Source organism: Rhea americana, unplaced genomic scaffold (assembly GCF_003343005.1).
Source record: "Rhea americana isolate MKP2758 unplaced genomic scaffold, rheAme1 scaffold_653, whole genome shotgun sequence".
Classification (NCBI taxonomy): domain Eukaryota; kingdom Metazoa; phylum Chordata; class Aves; order Rheiformes; family Rheidae; genus Rhea; species Rhea americana.
This window is the reverse complement of record NW_028186816.1, coordinates 12,289-14,141: the sequence shown is the minus strand read 5'-3', so window position 1 is coordinate 14,141 and position 1,853 is coordinate 12,289. Positions and strand designations below refer to the sequence as shown.

Below are 1,853 nucleotides of genomic sequence, written 5' to 3'. Positions count from 1 at the left end.
GGCTCCGCGGGCCGGCGGCTCCGCGGCTCCGCCGCGCCCGCGCTCCCACGCGCGGCCGCGCAATTTGGGGACGTTTCGGCAAAGCTTTTGGTTCCTTATCCGGGGACTGGGCTGGCGGGTGTGATTGGCCGCGGGAGTCACATGGTGAAAGTAACTTTACGGGGTCGCCAGCTAGTAGGAGGGCTTTATGGAGCAGAAAAACGACAAAGCGAGAAAAATTATTTTCCACTCCAGAAATTAATGATCATGAGCTCTTATTTGATGGACTCTAACTACATCGATCCGAAATTTCCTCCATGCGAGGAATATTCGCAAAATAATTACATCCCAGACCACAGTCCGGAATATTATAGCCGGACAAGGGAGTCCAGCTATCAGCATCACCATCAAGAGCTGTACCCAGTGCCACGACCCTCCTTCCCCGACCGCCAGTACAGCTGTGCTAGTATCCAAGCTCCCGGCAACGCGGCCGCGCACCAAAGGGGACCCGGGCAAACTCCAGGAGGCCAACACCTCTCGGAGAAAGCGCAGCAGCTCTGCGAGCAGGCTGCTCTTTCCACCTCTTCCACCACTCCTTCCCCGGCCCCCGCAGCCTGCGGCCAGCCAAACCCCGAGCATCCTAACAGCACAGCTTCCAAACAACCCATAGTGTATCCCTGGATGAAAAAAATCCACGTCAGTACTGGTATGCAACTTTTATTTTCCTCTCCGTCGCGCTGCTCGCTGATTTTTTTTTTCCTTTCCACCTCATGCTCTCTCTCTGCCTCTCTCTCTCTCTCTCCTTTTTTTTATTTCCTTCCCTTCCATGAGAGTCTTTGGGTTAGCACAATTGAACTGGATTTACGACTCCGAATGGGTAATTACACCCACCATAAATTTTATAGCCGAGCTACTGTGGGCAGCCTTAGCCATGTGGCTCGTTCTGTTATGTATGTGTGAAACTCCGAAAGCTTTGTAAGGGGTGCATAAATAATTCAGTCTTTTGAGCCAGGGAAACCCCTTCCTATTAGAATAGAAACTCTTGAGCTGCCCAAAGTTCTTTATTACCTATTTAGCCTATTACTTTTTCCTCTCAGCTGCTCCAGTTCTCTCTCTGCTGTTTCTGTCTCTCCCTCTCCCTTCTATTCATGCTAATTTTTGCTGTTTTTTTCCCCCTTCCTTCCTTCCTCTTTTTTTTTTTCCCTTTTTCCCAGTGAATCCCAATTACAATGGAGGCGAACCCAAGCGCTCCCGGACAGCTTACACGAGGCAGCAGGTTTTGGAATTGGAGAAGGAGTTTCACTATAACAGGTACCTGACCCGCCGACGGCGCATCGAGATCGCCCACTCGCTGTGCCTCTCCGAGAGGCAGATCAAAATCTGGTTTCAGAACAGGCGCATGAAATGGAAAAAAGACCACAGGCTGCCCAACACCAAAGTGCGGGCGGCGGCGGCGGCCGCCCCCGCCGCCCCGTCGAGCACGGCCGCGGGCGAGGAGCTGCCCGCCGCCGCCGCGCAGGACCCGCGCACAGAGGATATCACCAGGTTATAAAACACCCGCACACCCGCACACGAATGACTCTGGATTATTTATAGAATCTAATATATATAGATATATATATATTTTGGTTCTTTTTCCCTCCCCTCCTGTCCCTTCCCCTCCCCCTCCCTGTTCGCCTTCTCTCGTAGTTTATTATTATTATTATTATTATTATTATTATTATTATTATTATTATTATTATTAATTATTTCCCGTGCGTATAAAAAACAATGGGTCTCCGTTAAGACCGCAGGCTTTAGATGCATGTCGGATAGCATGAGGCCAGGTGTCTGTACCTGCAGGGTTTTTTTACGCCGTTTCAGGGTTTTATTTA

At 50.3% G+C, this 1,853-nt stretch overlaps 1 protein-coding gene across 1 annotated transcript; it reads left to right on the top strand.

The window, feature by feature from the left end:
- The first annotated feature begins 51 nt into the window (after nt 1–51).
- HOXC4 (homeobox C4) lies at nt 52–1,700 on the top strand. Its single transcript, XM_085320742.1, has 2 exons — nt 52–685; nt 1,194–1,700. Exons 1-2 carry the CDS (start codon nt 142–144, stop codon nt 1,529–1,531), a joined length of 882 nt encoding a protein of 293 aa, XP_085176868.1. The 5' UTR covers nt 52–141; the 3' UTR covers nt 1,532–1,700.
- The last annotated feature ends 153 nt before the right edge of the window (nt 1,701–1,853 follow it).